At 40.7% G+C, this 22552-nt stretch overlaps 1 protein-coding gene across 7 annotated transcripts in view; it reads right to left on the bottom strand.

Moving 5' to 3' along the window:
• Positions 1-22552, bottom strand: part of ALG9 (ALG9 alpha-1,2-mannosyltransferase) — a 99349-nt gene that overhangs the window by 21074 nt on the left and 55723 nt on the right. For all 7 annotated transcript variants that reach the window (XM_061203950.1, XM_061203953.1, XM_061203952.1 and 4 more), the window contains exon 14: positions 3279-3409. In XM_061203950.1, the coding sequence (XP_061059933.1) occupies positions 3279-3409 (131 nt within the window). The remainder of the gene's footprint in view (positions 1-3278; positions 3410-22552) is intronic.

Below are 22552 nucleotides of genomic sequence, written 5' to 3' on the forward strand. Positions count from 1 at the left end.
TTGTTCTCTTCTCTTCTGATTTGATGACTAACTTTATTGTTGTGTTTGGATTCCTTTTTCTTTTTTGTGTGTGTATCCATTGTACATTTTTGGTTTGTGGTTACCATGAGGTTTTGATATAGCAGTGTATATATAAACAAGATTGTTTTAAGTTGCTGGTCTTTTAATATCAAATGCATTTCCAATATCTTGCATTTGTGCTCTCCTCACAACTGCTGGGTTTGATATATTTGTGTGCAGATGATTTCTTAACTTTACTGTATGTTTGCCTTTACCGGTAAGCTTTTCCATTTGTAATTTTCTTGTTTCTAGTTGTGGCCTTTGTTTTCCGCCTAGAGAAGTTCCTCTAGCATTTGTTGTAAAGCTGGTCTGAATTCTCTTAGCTTTTGCTTGTCTATAAAGCTTTTGATTTCTCCACTGAATCTGAATGAAAGCCTTGCTCGGAAGAGTATTCTTGGTTGTAGCTTCTTCCCTTTCATCACTTTAAACATATCGTGCCACTCCCTTCTGGCCTGCAGAGTTTCTGCTGAGAAATCAGCTGATAACGTTATGGGAGTTCCCTTGTGCGTTATTTGTTGCTTTTCCCTTGTTGCTTTTAATATTTTTTCTTCGTCTTTAATTTTTGTCAGTTTGATTAATATATGTCTCAGCGTGTTCCTCCTTGGGTTTATCCTGCCTGGGACTCTCTGCACTTCCTGGACTTGGATGATTGTTTCCTTTCCCATGTTAGGAAAGTTTTCAGCTATTATCTCTTTAAATATTTTCTCAGACCCTTTCTTTTTCTCTTCTCCTTCTGGGACCCCTATAATGCAAATGCTGGTGCATTTAATGTTGTCCCAGAGGTCTCTTAGACTGTCTTCATTTCTTTTGTCTTTTTTCTTTATTCTGTTCCACGGCAGTGATTTCCACCATTCTGCCTTCCAGGTCACTTATCCATTCTTCTGCCTCAGCTACTCTGCCACTGATTCCTTCTAGTGTATTTTTCATTTCAATTATTGTATTGTTCATCTCTGTTTGTTTGTTCTTTAGTTCTTCTAGGTCTTTGTTAAACATTTCTTATATCTTCTCAATCTGTGCCTCCATTCTTTTTCCAAGATCTTGGATCATCTTTACTATCATTACTCTGAATCCTTTTTCAGGTAGATTGCCTATCTCCACTTTACTTAGCTGTTCTTCTAGGGTTTTATCTTGTTCTTTCATCTGGGACATATTCCTCTGCCATCTCATTTTGTCTGACTTTCTGTGATTGTGGTTTCTGTTCCGCAGGCTGCAGCACTGTATTTCTTCTTGCTTCCGCTGTCTGCCCCCTGGTGGATGAGGCTGTCTAAGAGGCTTGTGCAGCCTTCCTGGTGGGAGGGACTGGGTGCGTAGTGCTGGGTCTTGTCCCTCTGGTGGGCAGGGCCATGTCTGGGAGGTGTGTTTATTATCAGGCAGCTGTTTATTCAGGAAGACTTTAAGGGACTTCCCTGGCGGTCCAGTGGTTAAGACTCCGCTTTCCAATGCAGGGGGTGCAGGTTCAATCCCTGGCCAGGGAGCTAAGATCCCACATGCCTCGGGGCCAAAACAACCAAAAAACATAAAGCACAAGCAATATTGTAACAAATTCAATAAAGACTTTAAAAATGGTCCACATTAAAAAAAAAAATCTTTAAAAAAAAAAAAGACTTTAAGCAGCCTATCTGCTAATGGGTGAAGCTGTGTTTCCACGCTGTTGGTTGTTTGGCCTGAGGCATCCTAGCACTCAGGAGCCTACAGGCTGTTGGGTGGGGTCAGGTCTTGGTGAGAAAATGGCAACCTCCTAGAAGGCCCATGCCAATGAGCACTTGTCAGAGCCGCTGCCGCCACTGTCCCTGTCCCCACAGTGAGCCACAGCTGCCCCCTGCCTCTGCAGGGGACCCTCCAACCACAGCAGGTAAGTCCGGCCCAGTCTCTTATGAGGTCACCACTTTTTTCCCTGGGTCCTGGTGTGCACGACACCCTGTGTGTGCCCTCCAAGAGTGAAGTTTCTGTTTCCACCAGTCCTGTGGAATTCCTGTGGTCAAACACCAGTGGCCTTCAAACTCAGACCTGGGGGCTCCTCCTCCTGTTGCCAGACCCCGAGACAGGGGAGCCCAATGGGGGGCTCAGAACTTTCACTCCTGTGGGAGAACTTCTGTGGTGTAATTATTTTCCAGTTTGTGGGTCGCCCACCCAGCGTGTATGGGATTTGATTTTATTGCGATTGCGCCCCTCCTACCATCTCGCTGTGGCTTCTTCTGTGTCTTTGGATGTAGGCTATCTTTTTTGGTAGGTTCCAGTGTTTTTTTTAATCAGTGGTTTTTCAGCAGTTAGTTGTGATTTTGGTGTTTCCATAAGAAGGCGTCAGCTCACGTCCTTCTACTCCACCATCTTGCCTCCTTCCTCCCTGCTAGTTTTGCTTTGACCCCTCTAATCTCTCAAGTCCCTATGCCCCCCACCATTCCACTAAAATTGCTTTTATCAGCTGCCAAATCCAATGAACAGTTGTCATATTAATCAAACTGACTTAACAGTAGGTTCTAATCACTCCCTCTTCCTGAAAATATTTTCTTCCCTGTTTCTGAGTCCCAAACCTGCCTCTCAAGACCTGGTCCTCTACGTTTTTGTTTCTGCCTGATCTCCTGGATCCTGGGCTCTGCCCACCAGGCCTCCCTGGACCTCCTTAACTTCAACTGTCTACCTGGACCTCTGCTCACAGACAACCTACACCTTTCTAACTCTCCCCCACTCCTTCACCTGGACATCCTGACTCAACCTCTTATCATGAATTCTGAGGCCTTTCTGAAGAGCCAGCCAAGCCCTGGTCTATTTGGTCTCACTACTTAAGATCTAGTAAGGCCTGGCCCCATCTCTGACTGAGCCTTGAGTCCAAAATTAATGGATATGAACTTCTAGCTCCTTAAAGAACACAGTCAATCTTCCTAACAGTATTAGAAAACTCTTGGTTAAGAAAGCTGAAGTTGATTGCCAAAAATAATCAATGTCAAACACTTATTTGTGTTTTCTTCAGTGGATCTATCTGTTTAGATTCTGTTATTTGAATGATACCAGAATATACTTTGCACTCTGATGCCTAGAAAAGAAGAGCACTCTTTTAGATTTCTCAGGGAACTGGACAAGAATAGAAGATGTTTGGGCCCAAATAAAAATAAAATTAAATGGCTACTAGAGTTAGCCCAGGACTGGAAGTTATTCAATCCCAGATTCCAGTTTTTGCCCTTACTAGTCCTAGTACATTTCTTAGGACTAAAGCCACATACCTAGATGCATCAAGGAATGGTCTGTAGGCCAAGTTGATCCATTCTTCTCTATTGGATGAGTATTTTGGCTCCCGGGGTGTTTCTCTCACGGTGTCCAAATCCACTAAATAATGGCATTTATTGATGTCAATCTGCAACAGAGAAAGGCCAACTCTTCATCAGTAATTGCAAAGGTCCTTTCAGGGTAAGAAACATCAATTGTAATCCTAAGAATTCCCACATGGTTTTAGAAGCACAAACATCTAAGCCCTTGGAAAATGTTACCAGTGCTCTCTTCACTCAGCTAAGAGTGCTGGGTGTTGGGGTGCTATTTAGGCTCCTGAGGGCAGGGGTGAGACACGCACTCACCCAGCCAAAGTTCACTTTGCTGTGCACCTGAAACTAGCACAATACTGTAAATCAATGGTAGTCCCAAAAAAATATAGAACACAAGTTTCTATGAGATTAAATAAAAACCCAAAGATGGGAATCATTACTGTGATATTGTGATTTATAATAAATTTTTTTTTTGGTCTTCTTCCAAGGTTTCTGGTTCAGAGCACCCCATACCCTTGTAATTTCCTAAGCAATAAGAGCAATGGGAGCATCTTTTGTTATAATATTCAGTCTCTTGTCCTCAGTTCCTGAAATCCCTTCAAAGCCATAATGGTGAAAGGGGTGTCTTGTTATTCATAAAAAGCCCCTTTCAACCGCAACTGAGCTTATGTTAATGAGGTGACTTTCGGAAATCCTGTAAAGATGGGAGGGGGTGCTGGTCACCAGTTGAACTAACCACGTGAAAAGAAGGTTGGACCTTTCAGTCACTGGGGGAGGGGGGAGGGGCTGGAGATTGGCCAATGATTTAATCAATCATGCCTGTGTAATGACGCCTCCATAAAACCCTAAAAGGACAAGTTCAGAAAGCTTCCAGCTTGGTGAACATGTGGAGATTCAGGAAGAGTGCTGTACCTGGAAAGGGCATGAAGATCCCCACTCTTTCCCCATACCTTGCCCTATTCATCTCTTCCAACTGGCTGTTCCTGAATTATATCCTTCCATAATAAACCAATAATCTAGTAAGTAAAATACTTCTCTGTGTTTGCCACTCTAGCAAATTAATCAAACACAAGGAGAGGGTCATGGGAACCTCTGCTTTATATCCAGTCAGAAGTATAGGGAACAACCTGGACTTACAACCAGCACCTAAAGTTCAAGGAGGGGGTCATGGCTCCAATCTGTAGCCAGGCAGTCAGAAACAGGTAACAACCTGGGCTTGAGATTGGCGTCTGACGTAGGCAGGAGAAGGGGGCAGTCTTGTAGGACTGAGCCCTCAACCTGTGGAATCTGATGGTATCTCTGAGTAGACAGTGTAAGAATTGTGTTGAGTTGTAAGACACCCAGATGGTGTCTGAGAATTGCTGTTACTGTGGAGAACCCCCCAACACTCAATATTAGAAATTGGGTCCCAGAACCCTCTTAATTACTAATGTAGTCAGCTAAAGAAAAGTAAATCTCAAAGGAAAGTTGCATTTTTTACATGCAACTATGTTACACATATTATTTTTTAAATCATTATATAAAGGTCTATAGGGGATTATTAATTCCTATTTTATAAATGAGGAAGCCAAGACTCAGAGACAAATTATATAACTTCATTTTTTTCAAGATCTATATTAAGCCCCTACAATGTACTAGGCATTAATAAGTTAAAGCTAATGATACAGAATTAAATAAATAGCATGCAGTTCTTGCCCTAAAAGGATTTATAATCCTAACCAAAATCACATGAGTTTATAGTAGAGCCATATTTGGACTCAGGTCAGTGTGACTTCCAAAGTCATACATCAAGACTGCCAAAAATGACCGAATCAGAGAGGAAGTACTCTCAGGAGCTCATTTAAATGTTTCTTAAAAATTAAAATCAAAAATGATTTGTCCTAGAATGCCAGGTTTCAGCTAAGATAAAAATCATTTGAAATATGAATACAAATATAGCAAATCTCGTATTTAACAGTGAAGGGTTGAAAGCTTTTCCTTTGGAATCAGGAATAAGTCAAGGCTGCTTATTATCATTACTCTATTCAACACTGTACTAGAGGTTCTAGTCAGCAGGGTAAGATACGAGGAAGAAACAAATGGCAGGGCTTCCCTGGTGGCGCAGTGGTTGAGAATCTGCCTACCAATGCAGGGGACACGGGTTCGAGCCCTGGTCTGGGAAGATCCCACATGCCACGGAGCAACTGGGCCCGTGAGCCACAACTACTGAGCCTGCGCGTCCGGAGCCTGTGCTCCGCAACAAGAGAGGCCGCGATAGTGAGAGGCCCGCGCACCGCGATGAAGAGTGGCTCCACTTGCCGCAACTAGAGAAAGCCCTCGCACAGAAATGAAGACCCAACACAGCCAAAAATAAATAAATAAATAAATTAAAAAAAAAAAAAAAAGAAACAAATGGCAGAAGAAATGAAAAGAAACAAACAAAAGTCCTTCATTCATCACAATGATATGATTGATAAATATAAAATCCAAAAGAATCAGCATAAATTTTTGGGATTAAGAGACTTTATCAAACTTTAAACTATTTATAGAATGTAAAATTAACATCATATGTTCCTATATAACAGCAGTAAACAACATATTAAATTACATTTAAAAAAATTATGTATTTTCAAATTACATTATAAAAATATCATTTAAAAGGATTTGAAAACATGTGTCTTGGAATAAATCTAACGAAATATGGGCAAGTCCTCTATAAAGAATTATAGAATTTTATTGACTAGTATCTATCAACTGATGAATTTATAATGTGGTATATTCATATAATCAAAATGTGGTATATACATGCAATGGAATATTATTCAGTCTTAAAAAGGGTACATACTACAACAAAGATGAGCCTTGAAAACATTACGCTGAGTGAAAGAAATGAGACACAAAAGACCATATTTTGTGTGATTCCACTTACATGAAATGTCCAGTAGAGGCAGATCCATGAAGACAGAAAGCAGATTAGTGGTTGCTAAGGATTGGAGGAGTGACAACTTAATGCATATGGGTTTTTTTTGGGGGGGGTGGGGGGGATGATGAAATGCTGTGAAATTAGATAGTGCTGGTGGTTGTATAACATTATGAATGTACTGAAAGCCATTGAAAAAGTTCTGGAGATAGAGAGTGGTGACGGTTGCACAACAGTGTGACTGTTCTTAACGCAACTGAAGTGTATACCTAAAAATGAATAAAATGGTAAATCTGATGATAAAATATTGTTGAAATGATGAATTTTACCTCAAAAAATTTTTTGATAAACAATAAAGTAGACCTTATTAAATGGAGAGATAAACCTTATTTCTAGATTTAAGACTCACTATTATAAAGATGTAAATTCTAAATAAATTGATAGATTAAATGCAATCTCAATAAAAATGCCAACAGACTTTTTTGATGAAACTTGACAAGCTGAGTCTAAAATGTGTATGGAAATGCAAAAGGACAAGGATAGCCAAGGCACTCTTAGAAAAGAACAAGGTGGGGACTTACTTACTATAAAGTTATAGTAATTAAGACAGTGAGCTATTAGTGCAGGAATAGAACAGACCACTGAATAGAATAGAGCCTGGAACAGATACAGGCACATATGGACCCTGATCTATGACAGAAGTGACACCTCAGAGCAGTGGTGAGAGTATATCTCTTCACTAATTGGTGCTGGGACAACTGGATATCCATTGGGGGAAAAATGAAATTGGACCTCTGTACACAACAACAAGGTCCTACTATATAGCACAAAGAACTATATTCAATATCCCATGGTAAACCATAGTGGAAAAGAATATAAAAAAGAATATGTGTGTATATATCTATATCTATATCTATATAACTGAATCACTTTGCTGTATAGCAGAAATTAATACAATGTTGTAAATCAACTATCCTTCAATAAAAAAATTGATAACATAAAAAAAATCAACTTCAGATGGATTACAGAACTAAATGTGAAAAACAAAGCTCTTGGAAGATAATATGGCAGACTATCGTCAAAATCTTATATATGGCAAAAGTCATTTTAGACAAACACAAAAAGTATTAACTATAAAAGAAATGATGAATAAATTTGACTACATTAAAATTGGGAATATCCGTTCATCAAAGACACCAATAAGAGAGTAAAGAGATGAGCCACAGAATGGAAGAAGATACATGTGACACATTAACAATCAAGTATTCATATCTAGAATATATAAAGAACACCTGCTGATCAGTAAGACAAAAATGGACCATTCAACAGAAAAACAGGCAAATGACTTGAATAGGCACTTCATAAGAAGAAATCTAAACAGCCAAAAACAAATGAAACAGTACTCAACCTCATGAGTAACCAAGGAAATGCAAATCAAAATTACAATGAAAAATTACAATACCAAATGTAGGCCAGAATGTGGAACAATTCTTATACGTTGCTGGCGGGAGATTAAGTTGGTACAAGATTTTTAGAAAATTATTTGGCAGAATCTATTAAAATTGAACATACGCAATTCTTATGATCCAACAATTCTACCCCTAGGTATTACATTGAACCATATGGAATCGTTAATATGTGACTGATCCACAAAAATGGTACTTTCAGGGACTTCCCTGGCAGTCCAGTGGTTAGGACTCTGCGCTTCCACTGCAGGGGGCACAGGTTCGATCCCTGGTCAGGGAACTAAGAATTCGCAAGTTGCACGGCGCAGGAAAAAAAAAAGGTAATTTCACATGGTTCAAGGTAATGTATATCCAACGGGAATGCATGCACCAAAAGACAAGTTCAAGAATGTTCAAAGTGGGGACTTCCCTGGTGTCACAGTGGTTAACAATCCGCCTGCCAATGCAGGGGACATGGGTTTGATCCCTGGTCTGGGAAGATCCCACATGCCGCGGAGCAGCTAAGCCCGTGAGCCACAACTGCTGAGCCCGTGTGCCACAGCTACTGAAGCCTGCGCACCTAGAGCCCATGCTCCTCAACAAGAGAAGCCACCGCAATGAGAAACCTGCACACCACAATGAAGAGTAGCCCCTGCTCACCGCAAACAGAAAAAGCCCATGTGCAGCAACGAAGACCAAATGCAGCCCAAAATAAATAAATAAATAAATTTATTTTTAAAAAAAGAATGCTCAAAGTGGCATTATTTACAGCTGGCCCAGACTGGAAAGAACCAAACAACTATCAAAAGTAAAATAATATAGTCATACAATGAAATACTCTACTGTAATAAAAGAGAACAAACTACAGCTATATTCAACAATGTGTAATTACAAACAAAACATTAAGTAAAAGGATCAAGACACATAAAAATGCAATATGATTCCATGTATATGAAGTTCAAAAATAGGCAAAACTAATTTATGTTGTTTAGGAATGCATATAAAAGTGGTAAATCTAAAGAGAAAAGCAAGGAGATTATTACCATAAAAGTCAGGAGACTCCTGAAGGGGAAACTGGGTAGTGATCAAAAGGAATTGTTGGGGGAGCTTCTGGGTGCTGGTAATGTTCTAGTATTTGACCTGGGATGATTACACAGGTATTTGTTCTATTATTATTAATTATTATTAATTTACTGTACATTTATGTTTTGTGCACATTTAGGCTTATGGGTTATACACAATTGAATGTTTGAAAAAGTGTGTATAAAAACAACTTGGTCGGGGCTTCCCTGGTGGTGCAGTGGTTGAGAATCTGCCTGCTAATGCAGGGGACACGGGTTCGTGCCCTGGTCTGGGAAGATCCCACATGCCGCAGAGCAACTGGGCCCGTGAGCCGCAATTACTAAGCCTGCGCATCTGGAGCCTGTGCTCCGCAACAAGAGAGGCCACGACAGTGAGAGGCCCGCGCACCGCGATGAAGGGTGGCCCCCGCTTGCCACAACTAGAGAAAGCCCTCGCACAGAAACGAAGACCCAACACAGCCATAAATAAATAAAAATAAAAATAAAAATTATAAAAAAAAAAAACAAAAAACAACTTGGTCATCTCTGGCTTACAGTAAACTCTGTTCTTCCCCAACCTCTAACTCACAGTAATATTCTCATTCTCTCCCAGCATTATTTATATGTAAAAGAGACTTCAGTCTCACATCTGTCTCTACATATGGGCTATTCCTCCGGGGAGAGAAAGCACACTGAGAATTGACGTCAGACCCAATTCCATTCCTCATAACTCTCTAAAAATGACCCTTTGCATAAACACTCCAGGAAGCAGCCTTTTTGGTCTGAACACCCACTCTGTAGCTCCCAAGGATTTTAAAAACATGAAACAAGTTTTTAAAAGCTTTGCCAGCGCCATGCCTCTGTAATCAAATAGAACCAGCAAGGGGTAAAGATTCATGGTCTCATGCCTAGACCTCCTTTGGTGAGGGAGCTTTGAGTATGACATTTCAATACTTGACCTCAGCCTGGCCTTTTCTGGCTAGGCATACTACAGGTCTGATTATCTAGTTTTGGTGCTGGATACATGGTCTACCAGAGATGTGGGTAGTAACTAATTAATACCCAACTACACCAGTTAGCTTTAGGCTTCACTCATCACACCATCCATATGCAAATTTCATTTAAAGTTTTTAGAAAGATATTAAGGCAAAATCATATTAATTGAAATACTAATCCATTTTAAAAATGTAACCTCTTTTCATGCTTCCTGAGAAGCAGCTGCTGAACATTCTTTTTTTCTAGGAATCAGTTACTGAACTAAAATACACAAGGACAAAGGTCTCCGGCAGAAAATGGTTAAGTATGATCAAGGGCAGATTCTCTAACAGAGAAGAAATACAGTGGTTAAAAAAGGAGCCCAAAATAAAAAGGCAACCTATGGAAAGAGAAAAAGTATTTGGAAACCATATATCTGATAAGGGGTTAATACCCAAAATTTATAAGGCACTCATACAACTCAACAGCAAAAAGCCAAATAATATGATTTAAAATGGGCAAAGGACCTGAATAGACCCTTTTCCAAAGAAGACATACAAATGGCCAACAGGTACACAAAAAGGTGCTCAATATCACCAATCATCAGGGAAATGCAAAACAAAACCACAATGAGATTATCACCTCATACCTGACAGAATGGCTATCATCAAAAAGACAAGAGATAACAAGCAATGGCGAATATGTGGAGAAAAGAGAACCCTTGTACTGTTAGTAGGAACGGGAACTCGCATAACCATTATGGAAAACAGTTCCTCAAAAAAATCAAAAATAGAACTACCATATCATCCAGCAATCTCACTTCTGGTATGTATCTGAAAGAAATGAAATCACTACCTTGAAGCAATATCTGCACCCCTGATGTTGAACTCATAGAAACAAAGTAGAATGGTGGTTGCGAGGGACTGGGGGAAATGGAGAGATGTTGGTCAAGTTTCAGTTATAGATGACAAGGTTTTAGGGATCTAATGTACAGCATGGTGACTACAGTTAACAATACAGTGTTGCACACTTGAAATCACCTAAGAGAGTAGACCTTAAATGTTCTCACCACAAAAAAATGGTAACTACATGAGGTGATGGACGCGTTAACTAACTTATTGTGGTAATCATTTCACAATATGTACATATATCAAATCATCACATTGTATACCTTAAACTTACACAATGTTATTTGTCAATTATACCTCAATAAAGCGGAAAAAAATTTTATTTAAAAAATTAGAGGCTTCTGGTCAAGATGGCAGTGGGGGAGGACGTGGAGTTCGTGTCTCCCCAAAACTAGGGCGCCTGCCAGACGCTAGTGGGGGACCAGAACGCCTAAGGAGACAGGAAGAACCCCTGAGCGATCAGGTAGGACGTAGGGGGAGTGAGAGGGGAGGAACAGTGGAGGCTGGACAGGACTGGCGCCCCTGAGGGGTGGCTGGGAGTGGGGAGGGGTTCCCATGCCTGGAGGGACCCTGATATTCCAAGACATTTCCCTGCCCAATCGGGCCCGGGAAGCCTGTGGGGCTCGCAGGCCGGGTCCTCCACCCTCCGAGGCCCCCTCCGGGCCACGTTGGTCCTAGGGGTGTAGGTGGGAGGCGGGGGGAGAAGAGGAGAAGCTGGCGGGAGGGGCCCTCGAGGACTGGAGGATCCAGGGAGGTGCAGAGGGCATTTCCCCCGCTCACCCAGGCCTGGGAAGACTGCTGGGCTCCCAAGCCTGGCCCTCCATTCTCCAGGATCCCCTCCAGCTTCATGGTTCCTAGGGGCATGGGAGGGAGGGAGGGAGGAGGGGAGGCAGATGATGGGGGGAACCCTCCAGGACCAGAGGATCAGGGGAGGCCCAGCGGGCGTTTCCCCTGCCCACTTGGCCCCAGAAAGCCTGCTGGGCTCCCAGGCCGGGTAACCCGCCCTCCGAGGCCCCCTCTGGGAGCGCTGATCCTAGGGGCATAGGAGGGAGGCGGGGGGGGGGGGGTGCGGCAATGGAGAGGCTGACGGGGAGGGGTCCTCCAAGATAGGAGGAGTAGGGGAGGCGCGACGGGCGTTTCCCCCACCCACTTGGCCCTGGGAAGCCTACTGGGATTCCAGGTCTGCTCCCCTGCTTTCTGGGGCCCCCTCCGCCATGTGGATCCTAGGGGCATAGGAGGGAGGGCTGGGGAGAAGAAGAAGAGAGGCCAACAGGGAGGGGCCCTCTGGGATGGGAGGATCAGGGGGAAATGCGGCTGGCTGGCATTTCCCCCGCCCACTTGGGCCCAGTGAGCCTGCTGGGGTCCTGGACCTGGCCCTCCGCCCTCGAAGGCCAGAGGCACCCCTCGGCCCCTCCTGCTGAGATGAGCCTAAGCCCCACCCCCACCCCCCCAAGGCCTTTTCTGGCCCTGTGGTCCTAAGCAAAGGCCCTGCCCACTGCCTAAACCCCGCCCCTGCCTAAGCCCCACCCTCCACAGCCAAGGCTTTTTTTCCTTTTCTCCTCTTTTTTACTATTGTGGTTCTGTTTTACCTTCCAGTTCTTGTTTCATCTATATTTTTATTTTTTTATTCTTTGTAACATATCTGTTAGTTTTCTAATCTTATTTTATTTTTTACTCTTTGTTATTGTTCTGCTCCTATTTTTCTTTTTTTTTTTTTGCCGCCCTGCATGGCTTGTGGGATCTTGGCGAGACAGGGGTCGGGCCTGAGCTCCTGCAGTGGGAGCTCTGAGTCCAAACCACTGGATTAACAGAGAACCTCAGACACCAGGGAATATTCATAGGAATGAGGTCTCCTGGAGGTCCTCATTCTTGGCACCAGGCCCACCTCTACACAACAGCCTACAAACTCCAGTGATGGACGCCTCAGGCCAAACAACCAGTAAGACAGGAACACAATCTCACCCATCAAAAAAAAAAAAGAGACAACAAAAAACTATATGAAGGAGCAAGGTAAAAACCTACAAGACCAAATAAATGAAGAGGAAATAGGCAACCTACCTGAAAAAGAATTCAGAGTAATGATAGTAAAGATGATCCAGAATCTCAGAAATAGAATGGAGGTATGGATTGAGAAAATACAAGAAATGTTTACAAAGATCTAGAAGAACTAAAGAACAAAAAAACAGAGATGAACAACACAATAACTGAAATGAAAAATACACGAGAAGGAATCCAGAACAGAATAACTGAGGTAGAAGAACAAATAAGTGAGCTGGAAGAATGGTGGAAATAACTGCCAAGGAGCAAAATAAAGAGAAAAGAATGAAAAGAATTGAAGACAATCTGAGAGACCTCTGGGATAACACTAAATGCACCAACATTCAAATTATAGGGGTCCCAGAAGGAGAAGAGAAAAAGAAAGGGTCTGAGAAAATATCTGCAGAGATTATAGTGGAAAACTTCCCTCACATGGGAAAGGAAATAGTCACCCAAGCCCAGGAAGTGCAGAGAGTCCCATACAGGATAAACCCTAAGAGAAACACACCAAGACATATATTAATCAAACTAACAAAAATTAAATTCAAAGAAAAAATATTAAAAGCAGCAAGGGAAAAGCAGAAAATAACATACAAAGGAATCCCCATAAGGTTATCACAGCTGATTTCTCAGCAGAAACTTTGCAGGCCAGAAGGGAGTGGCAGGATATACTTAAAGTGATGAAAGAGAAAAACCTACAAGCAAGATTACTCTACCTGGCAAGGATCTCATTCAGATTCGACTGAGAAATCAAAAGCTTTAAAGACAATCAAAAGTTAAGAGAATTCAGCACCACCAAGCCAGCTTTACAACAAATGCTAAAGGAACTTCTCTAGGTGGGAAACACAAGAGAAGAAAAAGACCCAAAAAACAAACCCCAAACAATTAAGAAAATGGTAATAGGAAAATACAAATCAATAATTACCTTAAATGGAAATGGATTAAATGTTCCAACCAAAAGACACAGGCTGGCTGAATGGATACAAAAACAAGACCCATATATATGCTGTCTACGAGAGACCCACATCAGACCTAGAGACACATACAGACTGAAAGTGAAGGGATAGAAAAAGATATTCCATGCAAATGGAAGTCAAAAGAAAGCTGGAATAGCAATACTCGTATCAGATAAAATAGACTTTAAAATAAAGACTGTTACAAGAGATAAGGAAGGACACTATGTAATGATCAAGGGATCAATCCAAGAAGAAGCTATAACAATTATAAATATTTATGCACCCAACAAAGGAACACTTCAATACATAAGGCAAATGCTAACAACCATAAAAGGGGAAATCGACAGTAACACAATAATAGTAGGGGACTTTAACACCCCACTTACACCAATTGGCAGATCATCCAAACAGAAAATAAACAGGGAAACACAAGCTTTAAATGGCACAGTAAACCAGATAGATTTAATTGATATTTATAGGACATTCCACCGAAAGTGGCAGAACACATTTTCTTCTCAAGTGCACATGGAACATTCCCCAGGATCGATCACATCTTGGGTCAAAAATCAAGCCTCGGAAAATTTAAGAAAACTGAAATCGTATCAAGCATCTTTTCTGACCACAACACTATGAGATTCAAAATCAATTACAGGAAAGAAAACTGTAAAAAACACAAATACATGGAGGCTAAACAGTGTGCTACTAAATAACCAAGAGATCACTGAAGAAGTCAAAGAAGAAATAAAAAAATACACAGAAACAAATGACAACAAAAACACGACGACCCAAAACCTATAGGACTCAGCAAAAGCAGTTCTAAGAGGGAATTTTATAGCAATTCAATCTCACCTCAAGAAACAAGAAAAATCTCAAATAAACAATCTAAACTTACAACTAAAGCAACCAGAGAAAGAACAAAGAGAAGTCAAAGTCAGTAGAAGGAAAGAAATCATAAAGATCAGAGCAGAAATAAATGAAATAGAAATGAAGAAAACAATAGCAGAGATCAATAAAACTAAAAGTTGGTTCTCTGAGAAGATAAACAAAATTGATAAACCTTTAGCCAGACACATCAAGAAAAAAAGGGACAGGACGCAAATCAATAAAATTAGAAATGAAAAAGGAGAAATCACAACTGACACGGCAGAAGTACAAAGGATTATAAGAGACTACTACAAACAATTATATGCCCATGAAATGGACAACCACGAAGAAATGGACAAATCCTTGGAAAGGTACACTTTCCAAGACTGAACCAGGAAGAATTAAAAAATATAAACAGACTTATCACAAGTAATGAAATTGAAACTGTAATTAAAACTCTTCCAACAAACAAAAGTCCAGGACCAGATGGCTTCACAGGCGAATTCTATCAAACATTTAGAGAAGAGCTAAGACCAATCCTTCTCAAACTCTTCCAAAAATTGCAGAGGGAGGAACACTCCCAAATTTGTTCTACGAAGCCACCAACACCCTGATACCAAAACCAGACAAAGAAATCACAAAAAAAGAATATTACAGCCCAATATCACTGATGAACATAGAGGCAAAAATCCCGAACAAAATACTAGCAAACAGAATCCAACAACACATTAAAAGGATCATACACCATGATCAAGTGGGATTTATCCGAGGAATGAAAGGATTCTTCAATATATGCAAATCAACCAATGTGATACACCATATTAACAAATTAAGGAATAAATACCATATGATCATCTCAATAGATGCAGAAAAAGCTTTTGACAAAATTCAACACCCATTTATGATAAAAACTCTCCAGAAAGTGGGCATAGAGGGAACCCACCTCAAGATAATAAAGCCCATATATGACAAACCCACAGCAAACATCATACTCAATGGTGAAAAACTGAAAGCACTTCCACTAAGATCAGGAACAAGACAAGGATGTCCACTCTCGCCACTCTTATTCAACATAGTTTTGGAAGTCCTAGCCACAGCAATCAGAGAAGAAAAAGAAACAAAAGGAATACAAACTGGAAAAGAAGTAAAACTGTCATTGTTTGCAGATGACATGATACTATACATAGAAAATCCTAAAGATGTCACCAGAAAACTACTAGAACTAATCAACAAATTTGGTAAGATTTCAGAATACAAAATTAAGAAATCTCTGGCATTCCTATACACTAACAACAAAAAATCAGAAAGAGAAATTAAGGAAACAATCCCATTTACCATCGCAACAAAAACAACATAATACCTAGGAATAAACCTACCTAAAGAGGCAAAAGACCTGTACTCAGAAAACTATAAAACACTGATGAAAGAAATCAAAGATGACATAAATAGATGGAGAGATACACCATGTTCTTGGATTGGAAGAATCAATATTGTGAAAATGACTATACTACCCAAAGCAATCTACAGATTCAGTGCAATCCCTATCAAACTACCAATGGCATTCTTCTCAAAATTAGAACAAAAATTTTTACAGTTTGTATGGAAAACAAAAGACCCCGAACAGCCAAAGCAATCTTGAGAAAGAAAAACGGAGCTGGAGGAATCAGGCTCTGTGACTTCAAACTGGACTACAAAGCTACAGTAATCAAGACAGTATGGTACTGGCACAAAAACAGAAATATAGATCAATGGTAGAGGACAGAAAGCCCAGAGATAGATCCACGCACATATGGTCACCTAATTTATGACAAAAGAGACAAGAACATACAATGGAGAAAAGATAGCCTCTTCAATAAGTGGTGCTGGGAAAACTGGACAGCTACATGTAAAAGAATGAAGTTAGAATACTACCTAACACCATACACAAAAATAAACTCAAAATGGATTAAAGACCTAAATGTAAGGCCAGACCCTATAAAACTCATAGAGGAAAACATAGGAAAAACGCTCTTTGACATAAACCACAGCAAGATCTCTTTTGACCCGCCTCCTAGAGTAATGAAAATAAAAAAATAAATAAACAAATAAGACCTAATGAAATTTAAAAGCCTTTGCACAGCAAAGGAAACCATAAACAAGACCAAAAGACAACCTTCAGAATGGGAGAAAATATTTACAAATGAAGAATGGACAAAGGATTAATCTCCAAAATATACATGCAGCTCAATATCAAAAAACAAAAATAGAATGGAGGCATGGATTGAGAAAATACAAGAAATATACATGCAGCTCAATATCAAAAAAACAAACAACCCAATTAAAAAATGGGTGGAAGACCTAAATAGACATTTCACCAAAGAAGACATATAGATGGCCAAGAGGCACATGAAAAGATGCTCAAGATCACTAATTATTAGAGAAATGCAAATCAAAACTACAATGAGGTATCACCTCACACCAGTCAGAATGGCCATCATCAAAAAATCTACAGACAATAAATGCTGGAGAGGGTGTGGAGAAAAGGGAACCCTCTTGCACTGCTGGTGGGAATGTAAATTGATACAGCCACTATGGAGAACAGTATAGAGATTCCTTAAAAAACTAAAAACAGAACTAGCATATGACCCAGAAATCCCACTGGGTTTGCCGAGAAAACCATAATTCAAAAGGACACATGTACCCAAATGTTCACTGCAACACTATTTACAATACCCAGGACATGGAAACAACCTAAATGTCCAATGACAGATGAATGGATAAAGATGTGGTACATATATACAATGGAATATTACTCAGCCATAAAAAGGAACGAAATTGGGGCATTTGTAGAGATGTGGATGGACCTAGAGTCTGTCATACAGAGTGAAGTAAGCCAGAAAGAGAAAAACAAATACTGTATATTAACACATATATGTGGAATCTAGAAAAATGGTACAGATGAACCTATTCATAGGGCAGGAATAGAGACGTAGATGTAGAGAACGGACATGTGGACACAGAGGGGGAAGGGGAGGGTGGGATGAATTGGAAGATTAGGTTTGACATATATATATTACCACGTGTAATACAGATAGCTAGTGGGAACCTGCTGTATAGCACAGGGAGCTCAGCTCGGTGCTCTGTGATGACCTAGATGCGTCGGATGGGGTGGGGGGTGGGAGCGAGGTCCAAGAGGGAGGGGATATGGGGATATATGTATACGTATAGCTGAGTCACTTCATTGTACAGCAGAAACTAACACAACATTGTAAAGCAATTTTACTCCAATAAAAAAAAGTACATAAAAATAAATAAAATTTTTTTAAATTAGAAGAGGAACTCTAAGTCAGAGGCCTAGACTCTGGTCTGGGCTCCATAATAAACTAGCTGGGTGACTCACACTGATTTAAGTTTTTTATACCTCAACTTCTTCAGTAAAAAATAAGGATAATACCATTTACCTCAAAGAGTTGTAATGAGGATTAAATGAGATGATTCGTTTAAAAGAAACAAGGATAATACTATTTACCTCAAAGAGTTGTACTGAGGATTAAATGAGATGATTCGTTTAAATAAAACTTGCAAACTATAAAGGACCAGTATGCAAATAGCTGTAATATTAGAAGGAATCCTAATTAATTCTGTGAAATGTGAGAACTTGACTAATATAAAAGAACCTTGGAGCATTAGAGCCCGTTAAAATGAATTATTCCTATTTTCAACCTAGCTTGGTGTTTACTGTCAATTCAAGTTATGCCCAATGTGTAGGACACAACAGTTACAATATTAACGACTCATAATCCTTGATTAGCAGCCTCCACTAAATAATATCAAAATGAATCTTCTGGGCTCAAAGAAATAGAAAAGAAACTTACGGTTACCAAAGGGAAGAGGGAGAGGGGAGGGACAAATTAGGAGTATGGGATTAACAGATAGAAACTACTACACATAAAATAGATAAGCAACAAGGCTTTACTGTATAGCACAGGGAATTATACCCATTATCTTGTAATAACCTATAATGGAATATAATCTGCAGAAACCCTGAATCACTATGCTGTACACCTGAAACTGATGCAATATTATAAATCAACTATACTTCAATTTTAAAAAACTGTAAAAGTCAATCTTCTGGGCATCATCAAAGCCTTTATTAAGTACCTATACTTAGGTGAATCCTAAAGCAGGGTATATAAAATTCCTGTAAGACATGTCTCTGTTTTTAAACTTATCATTTAGGTCAGGAAATAATATTAACACATATGAAATACAGAAAGTATTATAAGTAGAGTTCAGAAAGGAAGAAATCACTGGGGGCTACAGTAGTTGAAAAGCTTTCCTGGAGACGGTGGCAAATGTTAGAACAGAGAACAAAAGGCAGAAAGGAGCATGGTTTACAGGGGAAAGAGGTGGAGTATCTGCTTGTCCCAGGAGGTGTGTGTTGAGAAACAAAACTAGAGAGGCAGCCTGAGGACTGATAACCGAGGACCCAAATTAGGGGAATCTGGATGTTGTGCATCAGGAATCTACTCTAGGTTTTTTAACCAAGGAGTAATATAATTAAAAATGGGTCTCAGAACGAGAGGTCCGTATTGGCTATGCTGGGGAGGGTGGGGCAAGGAAGTGCTGGAGGAGAAGGCTGGAAGGACTCTAGTCACTATCACAGTATCCAGCTGTGAAGTGACCACACCTTGAAGCCCTATGGCAGGCAGAGCAAATGAAGGAAGCAGAAAGGGCAGATCTCAGGTCTATTTCAAAGGAAATCAATGACACCAAGATTTCTAACGCAGTGAACTGGGGAAAAGAAGGAATTGCAGTGAAGAATCAGTTTAGGTAAGATTGAGAAAAGATGATAACTTGTGTTTCATCACCTGAGGTGGGAAGAAACATGGTGTATTCAAGGAACTGAAAGAAGGCCCATGTGACTAGAATACTGAGTTAAGAATTTTTTTTTTTAATTTTTTTTATTTATTTATTTATTTATTTATTTATTTATTTATTTATTTATTTTTGGCTGTGTTGGGTCTTCGTTTCTGTGTGAGGGCTTTCTCCAGTTGCGGCGAGTGGGGGCCACTCTTCATCGCGGTGCGCGGGCCTCTCACCGTCGCGGCCTCTCCCATTGTGGAGCACAGGCTCCAGATGCGCAGGCTCAGTAGTTGTGGCTCACGGGCTTAGTTGCTCCGCGGCATGTGGGATCTTCCCAGACCAGGGCTCGAACCCGTGTCCCCTGCATTGGCAGGCAGATTCTCAACCACTGCACCACCAGGGAAGCCCCCTTCTTTTTTTTTTTAATATTTATTTATTTATCTGTCTATCTAGATATCTATCTATCTGGCTGCACCAGGTCTTAGTCGCGGCACACAGGATCTTTTAGTTGCAGCATGCGGGATCTTTAGCTGTGGCACGAGGGACCTTTTAGTTGCAGCATGCGGGATCTTTAGTTGCAGCAGAGGGATCTTTTAGTTGCGGCATGCGAGATCTAGTTCCCTGACCAAGGATTGAACCCGGGCCCCCTGCATTGGGAGCACGGAGTCTTAACCGCTGGACCACCAGGAAAATCCGCTGAGTTAGAGTCTTCTGTTGCAACTGCCCAGAACACTCCCTGCTTCTACCTCAGAAATTCCTTCAGATTTTAGCTAAAAATGATTTCCTAGGGAAGACTTCACTGTCCACTTAAACTAGGACAGGTCCCTAAATTACATGCTCTCATATCAACCAATACTTCTCCATTAAAACACTGCACAATTATAATTTATGAATCAATTGGGAAAATAGTAAATGCTATGGAAGCTGGAGCTGTATCTATCTCATTCATGCATGCATTCCAAAAACCTAGTACCTAGCATAGTACAAAGCACACAGTAGGTGCTAAGTAAATATATATTTAACAAATATACACAAGAGTGCATGAATCAAAAAGTGAAAGATGAGGGAGGAAAAGGTGAAAGGGTAGGAAAAGAGAAGAAAGAACAGAGAGGAGCAGAAGACCCCAGATAAAGTTTGGGGAGATACCTAAAGTACTGGGCAGAAGAAAGTGGAAGAAGTAGGGTATGAAAAGACCCCTTAGAGAGGTCGTAGGAGAAGGATCAAAGAAGTACACTGTTTTGAAACTCGGGGAGAGTAGACTTCAAAAGCCACAGAAAGGCTGTGGAGGAGGCTGAAGACTGAGAAAAAAATAACAACAGGAATGGGTTTAACAGTTGTACCAAACAATAAATTTATTACAGCTTAGAATGTCGTGTGGGGACAAAGAAAGAACTAATAGTCTAACCTCCTTTTCTCAGTGACCTTCCCTGCTGTCTATCCAGCCGCCTGAGCCAAGCCCCCACAAGTCCTAAGGCAGGAAGGATGTGAACTTGCATTCATGCATCTATCAGTTGGAAACAACAATGACGCACATAGCTGTAAAAATAGAGATCTCTGGCAAGGGCCAACGTGAAGTTCAGGGAACATCACAGAGAAACCATCTCCATGTAAAAAACATCTTATTTCTCAAATGTCACTGAAAATTCTCTGGTAAACAAATGCAATAAAGAATCCTCTAAGAGTGTAAAGTGATAATGTGAAAGATCAATCGAAATCAATCGTCCTGTAACCTCCAAGGCAAGTGGGAGGACTGAAGCTGAAAAAACTGTTTAGACACTTTGCCCAGAGGTAAGTAAAATTTGGTTCTAACTGAGGCTACCAAACAGCAACAACGGCTGACATACACTATGAATTTAATACTTAACTTTAAGCAGTATTCAGGATGTCCTCTTTCTTTCCAAAACATGTAATACATTTTGATTCATTACATGTCTTCATGTCCCTCTGTGAGCAACTGTAGAGGCCCAGGACTCCTTATAGCTGAGCATTCTAAGCTCTGTGAAGGCAGGGACTGAGTCCCTCTTGAGCAACACTGTCTCCCTGGTGCCTGATACAGTACCTGGCACACAGCAGGCAGTCACAAAGTATTTGCTGAAGGAAAGAATGGTCACCAGCTGCATCAGGATGCTGGATAACTTCAAACACCAAAACTGAGACCAACTATCTGTAAGTGCCAAGAATTTCTTCCCTTAGCTTCTAAGCCCCAGGAGGACAATCTATTTCCTCCAAAATATACAATAAAGATCAAATCACATTGTGATGAATCTACTAAAAAGTCTCTAGCTATCAAAATGAGTTCAAGTTCCAGTAAACTGGCTACTAATTTTGAGTAAGGCTAGACAATTCATCATAACAAGATTTGATTTACTTAGATATTTTATAGAATAAAAAAAATTAAAGTATGGGAGTTGCCTAGAAAAATCAACTTAATTATTCTGGGATCCCACTACTGTGAACAGAATATGTAACTCCCTTCAGATCTATGAATGAATTCCTGCTCTTGGGAAGGGGATTAGAGAACACAAAGAACACAGAAAATGAACAGAAGAATCACATTTAAGAGTAAACCAAGGGGCTTCCCTGGTGGCGCAGTGGTTAAGAATCTGCCTGCCAATGCAGGGGACATGGGTTCGAGCCCTGGCCCGGGAAGATCCCACATGCCGTGGAGCAACTAAGCCCGTGTGCCACAACTACTGAGCCCACGTGCCACAACTACTGAAGCCCACGTGCCTAGAGCCCGTGCTCTGCAACAAGAGAAGCCACTGCAGTGAGTAGCCCACGCACCGCAACGAAGAGTAGCTCCCACTCGCCGCAAATAGAGAAAGCCATGCACAGCAACAAAGAACCAAGGCAGCCAAAAATAAATAAATAAAATAAATAAATTTATTAAAAAAAAAAAAAAAAAAGAGTAAACCAGGGACTTACCTGGTAGTCCAGTGGTACAGAATCCACCTTACCATGCTGGGGACACGGGTTCAATCCCTGGTCAGGGAACTAAGATCCCACATGCCACAGGGCAACTAAGCCCGTGTGCCACAACTACTGAGCTCGCACGCCCTGGAGCCTGCGCGTCACAACTAGAGAAGAGAAAACCCGCATGCCACAACTAGAGAGAAGCCCGTGCACCGCAATAAAAGATCCCCCATGCCTCAACAAAGATCCTGCGTGCCGCAACTAAGACCCGACGCAGCCAAAAAAAAAAAAGAGTAAAGCAAAACTCCACATGGATACTCCTTGCTTATTCTCAA

This window comes from Eubalaena glacialis, chromosome 10 (genome assembly GCF_028564815.1).
Source record: "Eubalaena glacialis isolate mEubGla1 chromosome 10, mEubGla1.1.hap2.+ XY, whole genome shotgun sequence".
Classification (NCBI taxonomy): Eukaryota; Metazoa; Chordata; class Mammalia; order Artiodactyla; family Balaenidae; genus Eubalaena; species Eubalaena glacialis.